The sequence below is a fragment of the Oncorhynchus mykiss genome, chromosome 13, assembly GCF_057628025.1.
Source record: "Oncorhynchus mykiss isolate SJ-2025 chromosome 13, ASM5762802v1, whole genome shotgun sequence".
Taxonomy (NCBI): domain Eukaryota; kingdom Metazoa; phylum Chordata; class Actinopteri; order Salmoniformes; family Salmonidae; genus Oncorhynchus; species Oncorhynchus mykiss.
This window is the reverse complement of record NC_143034.1, coordinates 11,649,939-11,670,000: the sequence shown is the minus strand read 5'-3', so window position 1 is coordinate 11,670,000 and position 20,062 is coordinate 11,649,939. Positions and strand designations below refer to the sequence as shown.

The 20,062-nt window shown below is 42.8% G+C and overlaps 1 protein-coding gene across 3 annotated transcripts in view; it reads right to left on the bottom strand.

Annotated features, from left to right (window-relative positions):
- LOC110512397 (adhesion G protein-coupled receptor E5) overlaps positions 1-20,062 on the bottom strand; it is a 44,971-nt gene that overhangs the window by 14,448 nt on the left and 10,461 nt on the right. For 2 of the 3 annotated variants that reach the window (XM_090195162.1, XM_090195161.1), the window contains exons 2-9: positions 15,455-15,691; positions 15,131-15,259; positions 11,891-12,022; positions 6,347-6,390; positions 4,776-4,886; positions 4,422-4,575; positions 4,223-4,342; positions 3,804-4,018 (exon numbers count right to left, since the gene is read on the bottom strand). In XM_090195162.1, the coding sequence (XP_090051288.1) occupies positions 3,804-4,018; positions 4,223-4,342; positions 4,422-4,575; positions 4,776-4,886; positions 6,347-6,390; positions 11,891-12,022; positions 15,131-15,259; positions 15,455-15,691 (1,142 nt within the window). Of the gene's footprint in view, positions 1-3,803; positions 4,019-4,222; positions 4,343-4,421; positions 4,576-4,775; positions 4,887-6,346; positions 6,391-11,890; positions 12,023-14,908; positions 15,041-15,130; positions 15,260-15,454; positions 15,692-20,062 lie in introns of all 3 variants that reach the window. The other variant, XM_090195163.1, reaches the window with a different exon arrangement.

The following is a 20,062-nucleotide window of genomic DNA, read 5'->3' as shown; positions in this document are numbered from 1 at the left end:
ACCAGATTCTCCCAGATCCGCCAGTCGACCAGATTCTCCCAGATCCGCCAGTCGACCAGATTCTCCCAGATCCGCCAGTCGACCAGATTCTTCCAGATCTGCTAGTCGACCAGGATCTGCTGAAACCGCCAGCCAGCCAGGTTCTGGTAGTTTCTACTACCTGCCTGGGCTTCCTCTCAGTGCTGAGCTTCTTCTCAGTGCTGAGCTTCCTCTCAGTGCTGAGCTACCCATCTGTCCCGAGTTACCTCTGTCCCGAGCTGTCCCTCTGTCCCATGTTATCATTGTGGTGGGTAACCTATTTAGGGACGTTTAGGAGGGGGATTAAAACTGTCATGGAGTGGGGTCCACGTCCAGCGCCAGAGCCGCCACCGCGGACAGATGCCCACCCAGACCCTCCCCTATAGGTTCAGGTTTTGCGGCCGGAGTCCGCACCTTGGGGGGGGGGGGTACTGTCACGCCCTGACCATAGTTTACTTTGTATTTTCTATGTTTTGATTGGTCAGGGTGTGATCTGAGTGGGTATTCTATGTTTCATGTCTTGTTTGTCTATTTCTATGTTCAGCCTGATATGGTTCTCAGTCAGAGGCAGGTGTTCGTCATTGTCTCTGATTGGGAACCATATTTAGGTAGCCTGGGTTTCACTGTGTGTGGGTGGGTGATTGTTCCTGTCTATGTGTTTTTCACCAGATAGGCTGTTTTAGGTTTTCGTTACGTTCATCACGTTCTTTATTTTGTAGTGTTTGCATTGATTCGTGTTTTACGTTTGTTCATTAAAACATGGATCGCAATCTACACGCTGCATTTTGGTCCGACTCTCCTTCTCATACGGAAAACCGTTACAGAATCACCCACCACCAACGGACCAAGCAGCGTGTCAACAGGCAGCAACAGCAGCGAAAAGAGGAGATATATAGTAAGGATTTCTGGACATGGGAGGAAATCCTCGACGGGAGAGGACCCTGGGCTAAACCAGGGGAGTGTAGCCGCACCAAGGTGCAGCAGGAGAAGGAACAGAGGCAGCAGCAGCAGGAGCAGCTGCAGTGGGAGAGGCTGCACCACCTGGAGAAATGGACATGGGAGGAAGAACTGGACGGTAAAGGACCCTGGGCTCAGCCTGGAGAATATCGCCGCCCCAAGGAAGAACTGGAGGCGGCGAAAGCTGAGAGGCGCAGATATGAGGAGGCAGCACGACGTAGCGGATGGAAGCCTGAGAGGCAGCCCCAAAAATTTCTTGGGGGGGGGCTAACAGGGAGTATGGCTACGCCAGGTAGGAGACCTGGGCAGACTCCCTGTGCTTACCGGGGGGCTAGAGAGACCGGACAGGCACCGTGTTATGCAGTGGTGCGCACGGTGTCTCCAGTGCGGGTGCATAGCCCGGTGCGGTATATTCCAGCTCCGCGTGTCTGCCGGGCTATATTGAGCGTCGAGCCTAATGCCATGAAGCCGGCTCTACGCAGCTGGTCCCCAGTGCGTCTCCTTGGGCCGGTTTACATGGCACCAGCCTTGCGCTCGGTGTCTCCGGTTCGCCTGCATAGTCCAGTGCGGGCTATTCCACCTCGCCGCACTGGCAGGGCGACCGTGAGCATTCAACCAGGTAAGGTTGGGCAGGCTCGGTGCTCAAGAGCTCCAGTGCGCCTGCACGGTCCGGTTTTTCCAGTACCACCTCCACACCCCAGTCCTCCGGTAGCAGCTCCCCGCACCAGGCTTCCTGTGCGTGTCCTCGGCCCAGTACCACCAGTGCCAGCACCACGCATCAGGCCTACAGTGCGCCTCGCCTGTTTAGCGCTGTCGGAGCCTTCCTCCTCTCCAGCGCTGTCGGAGTCTCCCGCCTGTTTAGCGCTGTCAGAGCTTTCCGCCTCTACAGCGTTGCCGGAGTCTCCCGCCTGTTCGGAGCTGCCAGTCTGCATGGAGCTGCCAGTCTGCATGGAGCTGCAAGTTTGTATAGAGCTGCCAGTCAGCAAGGAGCTGCCAGTATGCATAGAGCTGCCAGTCTGCAAGGAGCTGCCAGTCTGCAAGGAGCCGCCAGAGCTGCCAGTCTGCAGGATGCTGCCAAAGCTGCCAGTCTGCAAGGAGCCGCCAGAGCTGCCAGTTTGTAAGGAGCCGCCGGAGCTGCCAGTTTGTAAGGAGCAGCCAGGGCCGCCAGTTAGCAGGGAGCAGCCAGGGCCGCCAGTTAGCAGGGAGCAGCCAGGGCCGCCAGTCAGCATGGAGCAGCCAGGGCCGCCAGTCAGCATGGAGCAGCCAGAGCAGCCAGGGCCGCCAGTCAGCATGGAGCAGCCAGAGCAGCCAGAGCTGTCAGTCAGCATGGAGCAGCCAGAGCAGCCAGGGCCGCCAGTCAGCATGGAGCAGCCAGAGCTGCCAGTCAGCATGGAGCAGCCAGAGCAGTCTGCCAGCATGGAGCAGCCAGAGCTGTCAGTCAGCATGGAGCAGCCAGAGCAGCCAGTCTGTGTCGACCAGTCTCTTCCAGATCTGCCAGTCGTCCAGACTCTTCCAGATCTGCCCGTCGTCCAGACTCTTCCAGATCTGCCCGTCGTCCAGACTCTTCCAGATCTGCCAGTCGTCCAGACTCTTCCAGATCTGCCAGTCGACCAGACTCTTCCAGATCTGCCAGTCGACCAGACTCTTCCAGATCTGCCAGTCGACCAGACTCTTCCAGATCTGCCAGTCGACCAGACTCTTCCAGATCTGCCAGTCGACCAGACTCTTCCAGATCTGCCAGTCGTCCAGACTCTTCCAGATCTGCCAGTCGTCCAGACTCTCTCAGATCTGCCAGTCGTCCAGATTCTCCCAGATCTGCCAGTCGACCAGATTCTCCCAGATCCGCCAGTCGACCAGATTCTCCCAGATCCGCCAGTCGACCAGATTCTCCCAGATCCGCCAGTCGACCAGATTCTCCCAGATCCGCCAGTCGACCAGATTCTCCCAGATCCGCCAGTCGACCAGATTCTCCCAGATCCGCCAGTCGACCAGATTCTTCCAGATCTGCTAGTCGACCAGGATCTGCTGAAACCGCCAGCCAGCCAGGTTCTGGTAGTTTCTACTACCTGCCTGGGCTTCCTCTCAGTGCTGAGCTTCTTCTCAGTGCTGAGCTTCCTCTCAGTGCTGAGCTACCCATCTGTCCCGAGTTACCTCTGTCCCGAGCTGTCCCTCTGTCCCATGTTATCATTGTGGTGGGTAACCTATTTAGGGACGTTTAGGAGGGGGATTAAAACTGTCATGGAGTGGGGTCCACGTCCAGCGCCAGAGCCGCCACCGCGGACAGATGCCCACCCAGACCCTCCCCTATAGGTTCAGGTTTTGCGGCCGGAGTCCGCACCTTGGGGGGGGGGGTACTGTCACGCCCTGACCATAGTTTACTTTGTATTTTCTATGTTTTGATTGGTCAGGGTGTGATCTGAGTGGGTATTCTATGTTTCATGTCTTGTTTGTCTATTTCTATGTTCAGCCTGATATGGTTCTCAGTCAGAGGCAGGTGTTCGTCATTGTCTCTGATTGGGAACCATATTTAGGTAGCCTGGGTTTCACTGTGTGTGGGTGGGTGATTGTTCCTGTCTATGTGTTTTTCACCAGATAGGCTGTTTTAGGTTTTCGTTACGTTCATCACGTTCTTTATTTTGTAGTGTTTGCATTGATTCGTGTTTTACGTTTGTTCATTAAAACATGGATCGCAATCTACACGCTGCATTTTGGTCCGACTCTCCTTCTCATACGGAAAACCGTTACAGTAGATGTACGATTATAATATGCCATAATATTTACATACATCATATATTAACTTCAGGTATTATAGTATATTTAAATGATACCTGTAGATGTTTGAAGGTGAGGATGACAGGCTGGGTGAGGTGGTCTGTTGCTGGGTTACTGACAAAGGCTGTTACCACCTTGGAACTGATCTGGTAGTTAGGCTTTGATGCTGTGGCGGTTGCTGTGTCTGTGTCTGTGTCAGTGAGGTACTGGAAGGAGTTGTTGACAGATTTCTCCACTTTCTTGTAAGACACCAACCCAGCCAGAGCGAAACCTGGGAAGCACAGAATGAAACAAGTTACCAGAATGTTTTGTAACTTTCCCAGAATCCCCAGGTTTTTCAGGTTGGAAGACTTCTGGAATAAGCAGGAAATCTGGAATCCATTTTTTTTAAGTTACTGGTACTAAAATATATAGTACTTAGTTATAGAGATGATGATGATGGTGATGGTGGGGATGATGATGAAGAGTATCCTACCTGGGTATGTCCCGTTGCCGGTGGCTGTCTCCCAGCTGGTGTCCAGCCGAGCGTTGTCATTGGCCAGGCTGATTGGCCCAGTGGGCGGAGTCTGTCCCCTCCTCACTGCAAGCTCAGTCGCTGTGTACAAGGACAAGGATTAAGGTGAAAGAAGATGTGTGTGAGTGTGTGTGTGTTCAGGAGTGTGTGTGTGTGTTACCTGTGTGGTCTGTCTCCATGGTGGTGTGGGTGTCCCTGAGCTGCGGCCCGATGAACCTCATGGCGTCCTCCACGGTGCCTAGCAACCCACTCACCTCCCGGCTGTTGTTTAGGATAGCGTGAGACAAGAGGCCGTCCATCTCCGTGAAGACATTCTACGGACAGGAAGTAGAAACAAGAAACAGGCAGTGAGTGAACCGTGTGTGTTTGTATGTGTGCATGCTTGTGTGAGTCCTTGCATGTGTGTGTGTGTGTGTGTGTGTGTGTGTGTGTGTGTGTGTGTGTGTGTGTGTGTGTGCGTGCGTGCGTGCGTGCGTGCGTGCGTGCGTGTGCGTGTGTGTGTGTACTGGTTTACCTCCAGTAACACCTCTCCAGTCAGTCTCCCTCCGGCTGCATCCCCAGAGTTACTTAATGCCAGACAGCTGTTCCTCATCAGAGACAGGAGACCAGCTAAACCTGGGACAGTCTGAGAGAGAGGAGGAGTTCATTAACTTCATGTGGGTAAAAACATTTAAAGCAAGACTTACATTGTAGTCCCAGAAGAGAGCACTGAAATGTATCAATCAAAACACGTGTTTCCAAAGTGGTCTAAGAGCGACAGACAGACAGACAGACAGACAGACAGACAGACAGACAGACAGACAGACAGACAGACAGACAGACAGACAGACAGACAGACAGACAGACAGACAGACAGACAGACAGACAGAGAGACAGACAGAGAGAGCGAGAGAGAGAGAGAGAGAAAATGAGAGACAACGAGAGAGATAGAAAATGAAAGAGCAAGAATGTAAAACAATGCAATAGTGAGTTGCAGTATTTGGAAATCATAGACCTATTGGATAAAATACCTTCACATCTACTGGTCATTTTACTGACTGCTTTATACCATATTCTATAAATGTTCTAGTTATTTTACTGACTGCTTTATACCATATTCTATAAATGTTCTGGTTATTTTACTGACTGCTTTATACCATATTCTATAAATGTTCTGGTTATTTTACTGACTGATTAATGCCATATTCTATAAATGTTCTGGTTATTTTACTGACTGCTTTATACCATATTCTATAAATGTTCTGGTTATTTTACTGACTGCTTTATACCATATTCTATAAATGTTCTGGTTATTTTACTGACTGATTAATGCCATATTCTATAAATGTTCTGGTTATTTTACTGACTGCTTAATGCCATATTCTATAAATGTTCTGGTTATTTTACTGACTGCTTAATGCCATATTCTATAAATGTTCTAGTTATTTTACTGACTGCTTAATGCCATATTCTATAAATGTTCTGGTTATTTTACTGACTGCTTACTGCCATGTTCTATAAATGTTCTGGTTATTTTACTGACTGATTAATGCCATATTCTATAAATGTTCTGGTTATTTTACTGACTGCTTAATGCCATATTCTATAAATGTTCTGGTTATTTTACTGACTGATTAATGCCATATTCTATAAATGTTCTGGTTATTTTACTGACTGCTTAATGCCATATTCTATAAATGTTTATTATATTCAAACATGGTTCAGCTACAGATCTAGAATGAGTAGAACAGGCTTCCCTATTAAAATATGGTTCAGCTACAGATCTAGAATGAGTAGAACAGGCTTCCCTATTCAAATATGGTTCAGCTACAGATCTAGAATGAGTAGAACAGGCTTCCCTATTAAAATATGGTTCAGCTACAGATCTAGAATGAGTAGAACAGGTTTCCCTATTCGAATATGGTTCAGCTACAGATCTAGAATGAGTAGAACAGGCTTCCCTATTCAAATATGGTTCGGCTACAGATCTAGAATGAGTGGAACGGGCCTCCCCATTCAAGATAATGATGCCATAATGGAAATTCTATGACTAGCTGTTCAGCTGCTGTATAAGGACTCATCGGGTCCAGGTACTGTAAAACTCACCTGTCCAGGAGTCTCATTCGCTTTGAACTGGTCACAGGTCAGTACTAAAGGAAACACAAAACAAAACCATCACATTTGGTCCGACACAACACAACATGTACATTTTACAAAACACAACCATCACACCGGGATCGACACTACACAGCACAACACAACACAACACAACACAACACAACATTACACAGCACAACACAATCACACCTACACAACACAATCCCACCTGCACAACAACACAAAACAACACAACACAGCACCATCACACGTGCACAACAACACAACACACTACTCACTACACCACACACAACACAACACTTAGTGAGTTGTGAAATCTATTGTGAATGTTTTGTAATGTTTTTAAACTGCCATAAAACCTCTTGGGGCTAGGGGGCAGCATTTTCACTTTTGGATAAATAGCGTGCCCAATTTCAACTTCCTGCTACTCATGCCAAGAATATAAGATATGCATATTATTAGTAGATGTGGATAGAAAACACTCTGAAGTTTCTAAAACTGTTTGAATCATGTCTGTGAGTATACAGAACTTCTGTAGCCGGCAAAACCCCGAGGACAAACCATTCAGAATTATTATTTTTTGAGGTCACTGTCTGTTCAGTGAGTTCTCATTGGGAAACGATATTTCTTAGGCACTTGTTTGCAGTTCCTCTACCGCTTCCACTGGATGTCACCAGTCTTTGAAATTTGGTTGAGGTTATTCCTTTGTGAAATGAAGAAGTACGGCCATCTTGGATTAGGGTAACGTTATGTGTACTGTTTCAGAGTAGCGCAAGACTTGAAAAGTAGCGTTGGTTTGTGATCCTCCTGTATTGAAAACAGATAGACCCGTCTTCAATTTGATCGATTATTAACGTTTAAAAATACCTCAAGTTGTATTACAAAAGTTGTTTGAAATGTTTTGGCAAAGTTTACAGGTACCTTTTGAGATATTTTGTGGTGATGTTGCGCAAAGTGGAAGCTGTTTTTTTTTGGGATCAAACGCGCCAAATAAATTGACATTTTGTAAATATATCGACGGAATTAATCGAACAAAAGGACCATTTGTGATGTTTATGGGACATATTGGAGTGCCGACAAAAGAAGCTCGTCAAAGGTAAGGCATGAATTATATTTTATTTCTGCGTTTTGTGTAGCGCCTGCAGGGTTGAAATATGCTATGCTCTCTTTGTTTACTGTTGTGCTATCATCAGATAATAGCTTCTTATGCTTTCGCCGAAAAGCCTTTTTGAAATCTGACATGTTGGCTGGATTCACAACGCCTGGGGCGGCAGGGTAGCCTAGTGGTGTTGGACTAGTAACCGGAAGGTTGCAAGTTCAAACCCCAGAGCTGACAAGGTACAAATCTGTCGTTCTGCCCCTGAACAGGCAGTTAACCGACTGTTCCTAGGCCTTCATTGAAAATAACTGACTTGCCTAGTTAAATAAAGGTGAATACACAGACGTGTGATTTAATGAAAGTTTGAATTTTATAGCATTTTTTTTAAATTTGGCACTCTGCATTTTTCCTGCCAATTGGCCAGGTGGGGACATTTGCATCCCGCCTATCCCAGAGAGGTTATTAATGTTGCTTGACCCCTGGAAGACTAGCTGCTGCCTTGGCTGGAACTAATGGGGATCCTTAATAAATACAACTACAACACACCACAATACAACAACACTACACACCACGATACAACAACACACCACAATACAACAACACTACACACCAACACAACACCCCAATAGTAGATCAAAGTTGTTGCCATGGGTAACCATGTTTACCATCAGATACCAACTAACTAAGATATAAATGAAGACATGAGACAGAGAGGAAGTTGAGGTGGAGATTAAAACACCCAGAAACCCACAGCACACCAGTGCTGAAATGTTTCCATGGTAACCATCCTAGGACACATCCCAAATGACAACCTATTATAGAGTGCTCTATGTGCCCTGGTCTAATGTAGTGCACTATATAGGGAATAGGGCCCTAGTCTAATGTAGTATAGGGAATAGGGTGTCATTTGGGACATTATATTAGGAAGAGGAAGCTGCCAGTGGAACAGAGAGTCTCTGTAATAACACTACCTACAGAAACAGAAGGACAGACCTTACTGTAATATGCAGCCACCCATTACAAAATGTATCCACTCACTGTTGTAAATCACTTAATGAATCAAAGGATAGGCTAGATATGCATATGTTACATTATGTTAGTTCACATTATGTTATGTTAGATTATGTTATGTTACATTATTTTATGTTATCTTTTGGCTTATTATGTTATATTATGTTATGTTAGATTATGTTATGCTACATTATATTATGGTACATTATGTTATGTTACATTATGTTAGTTCACATTATGTTATGTTACATTATTTTATGTTATCTTTTGGCTTATTATGTTATATTATGTTATGTTACATTACGTTATGTTATGTTAAATTGTTATATTATATTATGTTAGATTATATTATATAATGTTAGATGATATTATATTATGTTATGTTACATTATGTTATATTATGTTATATTACATTATATTATGTTACATTATGACATGTTACATTATGTTATGTTACGTTACATTATGTTATGTTATGTTACATTATGATATGTTACATTATGTTATGTTATGTTACGTTATGTTATGTTACATGATGTTATGTTATGTTACATGATGTTATGTTATGTTACATTATGATATGTTATGTTACATAATGATATGTTATGTTACATTATGATATGTTATGTTACATTATGATATGTTATGTTACATTATGATATGTTACATTATGTTATGTTACATTATGATATGTTACATTATGTTATGTTATGTTACATTATGATATGTTACATTATGTTATGTTATGTTACATTATGATATGTTATGTTACATTATGATATGTTACATTATGTTATGTTACATTATGATATGTTACATTATGTTATGTTATGTTACATTATGATATGTTACATTATGTTATGTTATGTTACATTATGATATGTTATGTTACATTATGTTATGTTATGTTACATTATGATATGTTATGTTACATTATGATATGTTACATTATGTTATGTTACATTATGTTATGTTATGTTACATTATGATATGTTATGTTACATTATGATATGTTATGTTACATTATGATATGTTATGTTACATTATGATATGTTATGTTACATTATGATATGTTACATTATGTTATGTTATGTTACATTATGTTATGTTATGTTACATTATGATATGTTACATTATGTTATGTTACATTATGATATGTTACATTATGTTATGTTATGTTACACTATGTTATGTTACATTATGTTATGTTATGTTACATTATGTTATGTTATGTTACATTATGATATGTTACATTATGTTATGTTACATTATGTTATGTTATGTTACATTATGTTATGTTACATTATGTTATGTTATGTTACATTATGATATGTTACATTATGATATGTTACATTATGTTATGTTACATTATGATATGTTACATTATGTTATGTTATGTTACACTATGTTATGTTACATTATGTTATGTTATGTTACATTATGTTATGTTATGTTACATTATGTTATGTTATGTTACATTATGATATGTTACATTATGTTATGTTATGTTACATCATGTTATGTTACATTATGTTATGTTACATTATGTTATGTTATGTTACATTATGATATGTTATGTTACATTATGATATGTTATGTTACATTATGATATGTTATGTTACATTATGATATGTTATGTTACATTATGATATGTTACATTATGTTATGTTATGTTACATTATGTTATGTTATGTTACATTATGATATGTTACATTATGTTATGTTACATTATGTTATGTTATGTTACATTATGATATGTTACATTATGTTATGTTACATTATGATATGTTATGTTACATTATGATATGTTATGTTACATTATGATATGTTACATTATGTTATGTTACATTATGTTATGTTATGTTACATTATGATATGTTATGTTACATTATGATATGTTACATTATGTTATGTTACATTATGTTATGTTACATTATGTTATGTTACATTATGTTATGTTATGTTACATTATGATATGTTACATTATGTTATGTTCTAATGTGTTATGTTGTATTGTGTTGTTATATTATGTTATGTTATTTTGTGTTATATTATTTGAAGTTATATTTTGTTACTCTACACTATTTATACAATAGTATGTGAATACCCCTTCAAATGAATAGATTTGGCTATTTCAGCCACACCCATTGCTGACAGGTGTATAAAATCAAGCACACAGCCATGCAATCTCCATAGACAAACACTGGCAGTAGAATGGTCTTACTGAAGAGCTCAGTGACTTTCAACGTGGAACCGTTATAGGATGCCACCTTTCCAACAAGTCAGTTTGTAAAATGTCTGCCATTCTAGAGCTGCCCTGGTCAACTGTAAGTGATACTATTGTGAAGGGGAAACATCTAGAAGCAACAACAATTACGTCGCGAAGTGGTAGGCCACACAAACTCACAGAATGGGACTGTCGAGTGCTGAAGTGCATAGAGCGTAAAAATTGTCTGTTCTCAGTTGCAGGACTCACTACGAGTTAAAAACGGCCTCTTGAAGCAACGTCCGCACAAGAACTGTTCATCTGGAACTTCATGGAATGGGTTTCCATGGCCGAGCAGCCGCACACAAGACTAAGATCACCATGTGCAATGCCAAGCGTCGGCTGGTGCGGTGTAATGCTCACCGTGATTGGAGCAGTGGAAACACGTTCTCTGGAGTGATGAATCATGTTTCACCATCTGGCAGTCCGACGGACTAATCTGTGTTTGGCAGATGACTGCTACATGCCAGAATGCATAGTGCAAAGTGTAAGGTTTGGTTGAGGAGGACTAATGATCTGGAGCTGTTTTTCGTGGTTCACGATAGGCCCCTTAGTTCCAGTGAAGGGAAAGCTGAAAGCTACAGCATATAATTACATTCTAGACAATTCTGTGCTTCCAACTTTGTGGCAACCGTCTGGGGAAGGCCATTTCCTGTTACAGCAAAGCGAGGTCCATACAGAAATGGTTTGTCGAGATCGGTGTGGAAGAACTTGACTGGCCTGCGCAGAGGCCTCAACCCTATCATACACCTTTGGAATAAATTTGAATGCTGACTGTGAGCCAGGCCTAATCGCCCAACATCAGTGCCCGACCTCACTAATGCTCTTGTGGCTGAATGTTAGCAAGTCCCTGCAGCAATGTTTCAACATCTAGTGAACAGCCTTCCCAGACGAGTGGAGGCTGTTATAGCAGCAAAGGAGGGGAACAACTCCATATTAGTGCCCATGAATTGGAAAGAGATGTTCGGCGAGAAGTTGTCCACATACTTTTGGTCATGTAGTGGTTGTTAAATATAGCTGTAATTTAGGACTGTTAAAATAGGAGCCTAGTTATATTTCCAATCCAGGCCTTCCTCTTCTAAGAGACAAAGTTATCGTATTGTAATGTATCATGTCGTGGGAAGCAACACGTCATAGTAGCAGATTCTACAATCACCTGAGCACTGAGCCTGTTTGTTGTCGTAGTTACTGTATCCAGGGTGACAGAGGCAACTGTAGCTTCCTTTCTGGTTCTGGCAGTCCCCGCCCACTCCACAGATACCAGCGATCTCATTACACTCATCTATGTCTGAGGAAGAGAGAGATGAAAAGAGAGATGAGTGTAGGGGGAGGGATAATGATGATTTTTTAATGATTTTTTAAATTTTATTTCATATTTATTTAATCAGGTAAGCCAGTTGAGAACATGTTCTAATTTACAACTGTGACCTGGCCAATATAAAGCAAAGCAGTGTGACACAGACAACAACACAGAGTTACACATGGAATAAACAAACGTACAGTCAATAACACAATAGAAAAAGTCAATATACATTGTGTGTAAATGGCGTGAGGTGGTAAGGCAATAAATAGGCCATAGCAGCGAAATAATTACAATTGAGCAAATTAACACTGGAGTGATAGATGAGCAGATGATGTGCAAGTAGAAATACTGGTGTGCAAAAGAGCAAAAAAGTAAATTTAAACAATATGGGGATGAGGTATATAATATTCTATTTACAGATGGGCTATGTACAGCTGCAGCGATCGGTAAGCAGCTCAGATAGCTGATAATAAGGAGGAAGAGGAAAAATAGGAGGATAATGATGGTAAGAGACCGAGAGAATGAGAGAGAAATAGAGGGAGAGAAAAATAAAGTGAGAGAAAGAGAAAGAGAGAGAGCGAGATTATCTAGAGGGAGTAAGCCATTCAGACAGTCTCAGATCTGCTGCATGCAAGTCAGTATGGGGGTCACAGTTCAATCAGGTTTAGGGGCATTTAAGTCAGTAAGGGGGTCACAGTTCAATCAGGTTTAGGGGCATTTAAGTCAGTGTGGGGGTCACAGTTCAATCAGGTTTAGGGGCATTAAAGTCAGTGTGGGGGTCACAGTTCAATCAGGTTTAGGGGCATTAAAGTCAGTGTGGGGGTCACAGTTCAATCAGGTTTAGGGGCATTTAATTCAGTGTGGGGGTCACAGTTCAATCAGGTTTAGGGGCATTAAAGTCAGTGTGGGGGTCACAGTTCAATCAGGTTTAGGGGCATTTAAGTCAGTGTGGGGGTCACAGTTCAATCAGGTTTAGGGGCATTTAAGTTAGTGTGGGGGTCACAGTTCAATCAGGTTTAGGGGCATTTAAGTCAGTGTGGGGGTCACAGTTCAATCAGTTTTAGGGGCATTTAAGTCAGTGTAGGTGTCACAGTTCAATCAGGTTTAGGGCCATTAAAGTCAGTGGTTCTCAAACCTCTCCTCTGGGACACCCAAACATTTCACCACTTTGTTGTATTCCTGAACTAACTCACCTGATTCACCTAGTCAAGGGCTTTAAGATTAGTTGACAAGTTGAATCAGGTGAACTAGCTGTGGAATAGCTACAATACATGGAAGGCTTTGTGTCCCGGAGGAGAGTTTTGGAATCCCCTGATTTACGTGGTCACATTCCAGGCTGACTCAATTGTAATTATTACATTGCACCAATGGCTGCGTGCCACGTCATCAACTGTGCAGTCGGGCATCAAATTGCTGCTATATCCTGTGACGGGGTTAACTGATGTGTTAAACATCTATCCAGACATAATATTGCTGCTATATCCTGTGACGCGGTTAAACATCTATCCAGACATAATGTTGCTGCTATATCCTGTGTCGGGGTTAAACATCTATCCAGACATAATGTTGCTGCTATATCCTGTGACGGGGTTAAACATCTATCCAGACATAATGTTGCTGCTATATCCTGTGTCAGGGTTAACTGATGGGTTAAACATCTATCCAGACATAATATTGCTACTATATCCTGTGACGGGGTTAAACATCTATCCAGACATAATATTGCTGCTATATCCTGTGTCAGGGTTAACTGATGGGTTAAACATCTATCCAGACATAATATTGCTGCTATATCCTGTGACGGGGTTAAACATCTATCCAGACATAATATTGCTGCTATATCCTGTGTCAGGGTTAACTGATGGGTTAAACATCTATCCAGACATAATATTGCTACTATATCCTGTGACGGGGTTAACTGATGTGTTAAACATCTATCCAGACATAATGTTGCTGCTATATCCTGTGACGAGGTTAAACATCTATCCAGACATAATGTTGCTACTATATCCTGTGACGGGGTTAACTGATGGGTTAAACATCTATCCAGACATAATATTGCTGCTATATCCTGTGTCGGGGTTAACTGATGGGTTAAACATCTATCCAGACATAATATTGCTGCTATATCCTGTGTCGGGGTTAAACATCTATCCAGACATAATATTGCTGCTATATCCTGTGTCAGGGTTAACTGATGGGTTAAACATCTATCCAGACATAATATTGCTGCTATATCCTGTGTCGGGGTTAACTGATGGGTTAAACATCTATCCAGACATAATATTGCTGCTATTTCCTGTGTCGGGGTTAAACATCTATCCAGACATAATGTTGCTGCTATATCCTGTGTCGGGGTTAAACATCTATCCAGACATAATGTTGCTGCTATATCCTGTGACGGGGTTAAACATCTATCCAGACATAATATTGCTGCTATATCCTGTGACGAGGTTAACTGATGGGTTAAACATCTATCCAGACATAATGTTGCTGCTATATCCTGTGACGAGGTTAACTGATGGGTTAAACATCTATCCAGACATAATGTTGCTGCTATATCCTGTGACGGGGTTAAACATCTATCCAGACATAATATTGCTGCTATATCCTGTGACGGGGTTAAACATCTATCCAGACATAATGTTGCTGCTATATCCTGTGACGGGGTTAACTGATGGGTTAAACATCTATCCAGACATAATATTGCTGCTATATCCTGTGACGGGGTTAACTGATGTGTTAAACATGTTTTCCAGGCGTTGTGAGATCTGACAGGTGTCTTCAAAGAGTGAGGGTCACAGGGTCGAAGGTCAGACGTTAGATTTCATAGGTAAGAGGTCAGAGCTAGCATGGCCTCGGCCACCTCACCTGTGCAGGGGGAAGTGTTGTTGCCGTGGTTACTGAGCCCTGACGGACAGGTGCAGGTGTATTGGCCAGGTGTGTTTGTGCACATGCCCATACCGCCGCACACCAGGGAAACCCACACACACTCATCCTCATCTGCAGTGGACACACACACACACACACACACACACACACACACCCACACACACACACACACACACATTGATGCTCTCTTCTTGGACTCGCCTGCACAGTGTTCAGCGTAAGTAGGAACTCTGAACCCAGGTTGACATTGGCAGTTGTAGCTCCCGATGGTGTTGAGGCAAATGGTGTTGCTGCCACAAACCGGTGGGTTCTCCAGGCACTCATTGAGATCTGAAGAGATAAGGAAATATGTGTTCAAAAAACGTTTCTATTGGACAACTTCCTGAACAGAGGAAATAAGGAGATGTTTAATTCCCTTGACATGTTTAATTCCAATGTTTAATTCCCTTGACATGTAGCATTCACACACATACACACACACACACACACACACACACACACACACTCAGACAATTGAATACTCACCCTTACACTCCCCAGCGAAAGGAGTAAACTTCAAAGATGTTGTGGATCTGAACCCATGTTGACACTGACAGTAGAAGCTTCCATATGTGTTGTAACATGTGGCATTACTTCCACAGGTTGGGGTACTGTCCCACTGTTTACACTCATCCATATCAACACATTGTTGACTCCCTTTGGCAATGAAGCCCAGGCCGCAATCTCTGGCCTCTATGTTCCCCAGTAGAGTGAAATGAAGACCTGCGAAGAGAGAGAAAGGGAGAGAGGCAGAGAGAGACAGAGAGAGTGTGAGAGAGAGCGACACAGACAGACAGACAGACAGACAGACAGACAGACAGACAGAAAGACAGACAGACAGACAGACAGAGGGGGGGAGGGTATTACTTAACCAAACAACTACCAATGGGAGGCTTTCTGAAGCCTTTGGGGCAAATTGTGCTCCGCCCTATGGGACTCTCAATCACGGCCAGTTGTGAAACAGCCTGGTCAAACCAGGGTGTCTGTAGTGACGCCTCTAGCACTGAGATGCAGAGCCTTAGACCGCTGTGCCACTAGCGAGCCCAATCAATAGTGGTGTGCTGTGATTTCAAGATAGATTCCTGTGTGGTTCTACGCCCTGAGCGATCTTTCTAGATAAAACTAGATAAAACAAGAAGCGTACAGCAGAGGTCGGCGCTCAGAGGTCGGCGCTCACTGTCCAGCAGTCTTAACCCAGATGCCCAATACGGAACGCTTGCATAATAGACCAAGCAGATCAGGGCAGTTTGGGGTTTGAGAAGTCAATGAGAGAAGTTAAAAATTATTCAAAATTATTCATCATTACTTTTATTTCCCGTCCGCTAGTCACGATTTCTAATCCTGTAAATGCGATCAGGGATTTCTTTTGGAGGAGCAGTTTCAGCCTCCACACTGTACTGTCAGTTTCAGGCTCCACACTGTACTGTCAGTTTCAGCCTCCACACTGTACTGTCAGTTTCAGCCTCCACACTGTACTGTCAGTTTCAGCCTCCACACTGTACTGTCAGTTTCAGCCTCCACACTGTGCTGTCAGTTTCAGCCTCCACACTGTACTGTCAGTTTCAGCCTCCACACTGTACTGTCAGTTTCAGCCTCCACACTGTACTGTCAGTTTCAGCCTCCACACTGTACTGTCAGTTTCAGACTCCAAACTGTACTGTCAGTTTCAGCCTCCAAACTGTACTGTCAGTTTCAGCCTCCAAACTGTACTGTCAGTTTCAGCCTCCAAACTGTACTGTCAGTTTCAGCCTCCAAACTGTACTGTCAGTTTCAGCCTCCAAACTGTACTGTCAGTTTCAGCCTCCACACTGTACTGTCAGTTTCAGCCTCCAAACTGTACTGTCAGTTTCAGCCTCCACACTGTGCTGTCAGTTTCAGCCTTCACACTGTGCTGTCAGTTTCAGCCTCCAAACTGTACTGTCAGTTTCAGCCTCCACACTGTGCTGTCAGTTTCAGCCTCCACACTGTGCTGTCAGTTTCAGCCTTCACACTGTGCTGTCAGTTTCAGCCTCCAAACTGTACTGTCAGTTTCAGCCTCCAAACTGTACTGTCAGTTTCAGCCTCCAAACTGTACTGTCAGTTTCAGCCTCCAAACTGTACTGTCAGTTTCAGCCTCCACACTGTACTGTCAGTTTCAGCCTCCAAACTGTACTGTCAGTTTCAGCCTCCACACTGTGCTGTCAGTTTCAGCCTTCACACTGTGCTGTCAGTTTCAGCCTCCAAACTGTACTGTCAGTTTCAGCCTCCACACTGTACTGTCAGTTTCAGCCTCCACACTGTGCTGTCAGTTTCAGCCTCCACACTGTACTGTCTTTGACGGTTGTTGTGACGTCCAATGCTTCAAACGTCATCAATTACGATATTTTTTACTTTGATAGAAACATCAATACTTTTATATCAGACCAGTTTACTCTGACACAAACATCAATACTTTTGTATCAGATCAGACCAGTTTACTTTGATAGAAACATCAATACTTTTGTATCAGAACAGACCAGTTTAATATGATAGAAACATCAATACTTTTGTATCAGACCAGAGCAGTTTACTTTGATAGAAACATCAATACAGCTGTATAGGATCAGACCAGTTTACTTTGATAGAAACATCAATACAGCTGTATAGGATCAGACCAGTTTACTTTGATAGAAACATCAATACAGCTGTATAGGATCAGACCAGTTTACTTTGATAGAAACATCAATACAGCTGTATAGGATCAGACCAGTTTACTTTGATAGAAACATCAATACAGCTGTATAGGATCAGACCAGTTTACTTTGATAGAAACATCAATACAGCTGTATAGGATCAGACCAGTTTACTTTGATAGAAACATCAATACAGCTGTATAGGATCAGACCAGTTTTGTCAATAAAAGTGACTTTGTTTAATATTTAGCAAGTTTTCAGAACCATCCAGAAACTTTTATAAGTCAAATCTATCTACAAATTCAGTTACTTTTCAAGCTGCCTTTTGGGGAGTATTGACCTTAGAACTAGAATGAATAGAATGGCTGTCCCCATTCCAAGTCAAGGATGACATAATGGGTGGACTGGCAGCATTATGAGTGTACCCATGCCTACTGTAGGTGGAAGAAATACAGGTTATGACAACGTAATAATCCCATGCGGAGCTGTCGAAAATGAACACATTCATTGGACCAGCACCGGAGCAAAAAGGACTGGAAGTGAACGTTAGCAGTACAGAAAGTTTACCATCAAAGTAAAAATGCAACACAATCATAGTGAATTGCAACTAACCACCGGTACTCACCGAACACATAGCGCTTATTTAAACGTTTTTCAAATGATCTACAGCCACTTGATGTCCTGATCGCTGGTCACGTTTTCAATGATAATCTTGTAGAATCCAGCAATGGTGCTGGTCCAATTCATTTTGTATTTCATTTGAATGCTTCTTCATGTAATTATTACACTGTCCTAAACTAGACCCATGCCTGGATTCAGAAAATACTGGTCAAAACTAAAGGATTCTAATATCCCAGAACTCCTTGCGCCACTATTTAAGAAACGACCAGAATCCGCATTTAGAATGACTGGGGGTGAATGTTAGTTGTGCAGAATAATAGTAGTAGTAGTAGTAGTGCTAGCAGGAGTAGTAGTAACAATTGCAGTAGTAGCAATAGTAATAATAGTAGTAGTAGTAGTATTGGTAGTAGTAGTGGTAGTAGTAGAGGAGTAGCAGTAGTTGTAGTATTAGTAGTTTTAGTAGTAGTAGTAGTACTATCAGCAGTAGTAGCAGTAGTAGTAGTAGTAGTAGTAGTAGTAGTAGTAGGACAATGATGATGATGATGATGATGATTGATATAATGATTATTAGCGAGGCTGATGTATGTCAACGATAAGAGGAGCTGAGGTGCTGCATTCTTTCTGAAATCACACTGTCATTTATTTCCCACAAGGGGGAGCCTATCAACAAGCCTATGTGGGATTTAATATTCTTCTTCTCTCAGTGTTGTTCCAAATATGCTGGAGGGAAGTATTTAAGGTATACAACTAGACTCAACTGAAGTAGGAGAGAAGACATGAGAGAAGCCCAGATTGTGGTTAGACAGCAGGCCTCACACACAGAGGGTTTTTATGACACACACACACACACGCACACACACACAGACACACACACACACACGCGCACACACACACACACGCACACACGCACTCACGCGCACACACACGCACGCACACACGCGCACACGCACGCACACACACGCACACACACACACACACACATGCGCACACACACACACACACACACACACACACTCAAAGGGTCTTTATGAAGTGATATATCAACAAGGTCTCACAGTCTCACGTCAGAATTAGACGTTTATCCATGTTTCTCAAACGTCAAATTTCGAATTTGTTCCAAACGTCAAATGTCAAAGTGATTCAAGTCAAGTTTAGGCATTAACCTCCTTGAGTCGATGTCTGATTTAAACAAATCCCCATCAAAATATGTCTGTTTAGAACGATGTAATTTAATTAATTTAAGCCCTTTCACATATCTGGTGGAAGGTGGCAGAGCTACAGTGGTGTCTGTCAGACCCTGGCACATCCCGAAAATCAGTCTTTAATACATCTGTAATATCTGAACGGTTTGACCTACAAACTACTAGGCTCTTCTCCATTTAGCTCTACAACCACCACAAGCGCCACGGGACTCGTCTGAAGCCGGTACCTCCACTCTGCCATCTTCCGTATGTAGCCTCTGAACACTTTGGGCTACAAAAAAAACATGACCCCACTATGGAAAGATGGGACTCGCACGAACATGTACATGTTGGTTGATTGATTAGCGCTACGACAACCACAAGCCTCACAAGACTCGTCTGAAGGTGCTCTTTCCAAGCATTTTTAAGCCTTGAGAGAATTGAGACATGGATTGTGAATGTTTGCCACTCAGAGGGTGAACGGGAAAGATGTAGGTGCCTTTGAGTGTGGTATGGTACTAGGTGCCAGGCACTCTGATTTCTGTCAAAAACTGCAACGCTGCTGGGCTTTTCACGCTCAACAGTTTTCCATGTGTGTCAAGAATGATCCACCACCCAAAGGACATCCAGGCAACTTGACA